Here is an 829-nt window from a genome sequence, read left to right as displayed (position 1 = left end):
GTCATAATCCCGTAAGACCTGTACTATCCGGAGAACAGCAAGGACAGTATGTTGTCAGTATTGAAGAAACCAAAAGAACACTACACTTGCAGGACTGAAGATGAATCTGTGCTGTTTTCTTCAGATAGATTTAACTTCTCTGCAGGGAAATTTTTGCTATTCCAAAGGAAACTGGATTTCTAGAGTTGCCTCTGTGCTCTTCTTGAGATAAACCCACTCAGAGGACTTGGGGCTCCGCCCAGCTGCCCCACCCCACTCATTTGCATCTCCCAGGCCTCAATCCACCTCCTTGGAGACTTATTAGGCTGGTCCCAGCCCCTGAGTGTCAGTCAGGCAGGACCCAGCATGGACATGAGGGCCCCCGCCCAGCTCCTCAGCCTCCTGCTGCTCTGGCTCCCAGGTGAGGAAGGAAACTCAGGAAGGGACCAGCACCGGGGTCAGGGCCCCTGGCCTCAGGGAAGTCCTCTGGTGACAGGGTGAACATTGGGGTGTTTTCTGTTCCCATACAGGGGCCAGGGGTGACATCCTGTTGACCCAGTCCCCACCCTCCGTGTCTGCATCTCCGGGAGACAGAGTCACCATCTCCTGCCGGGCCAGTCAGAGTGTTGGCAACAGTTGGTTACACTGGCACCAGGAGAGACCTGGGCAGGCTCCCAGGCTCCTCATCTATGGTGCATCCAAGAGGCCCAATGGCATTCCAGCCCGCTTCAGCGGCAGCGGGTCTGGGACAGACTTCACGCTCACCATCAGCAGCCTGGAGCCTGAGGATGCCGCCACTTACTACTGTTTGCAGGGTAATAGTTTCCCTCCCACAGTGACACAGGCCTGA

At 55.7% G+C, this 829-nt stretch overlaps 1 gene segment (V, D, J or C); it reads left to right on the top strand.

The window, feature by feature from the left end:
* The first annotated feature begins 335 nt into the window (after positions 1-335).
* LOC101623350 lies at positions 336-829 on the top strand. The segment is given in 2 exon segments: positions 336-400; positions 510-829. Coding segments are annotated over 2 exon segments (375 nt in total).

The sequence above is a fragment of the Condylura cristata genome, unplaced genomic scaffold (assembly GCF_000260355.1).
Source record: "Condylura cristata isolate star-nosed mole 26May11 unplaced genomic scaffold, ConCri1.0 scaffold00020, whole genome shotgun sequence".
In the NCBI taxonomy this organism is placed as follows: domain Eukaryota; kingdom Metazoa; phylum Chordata; class Mammalia; order Eulipotyphla; family Talpidae; genus Condylura; species Condylura cristata.
The sequence above is the reverse complement of the archived record's forward strand: the minus strand, read 5'-3'. Positions and strand labels throughout refer to the sequence as shown.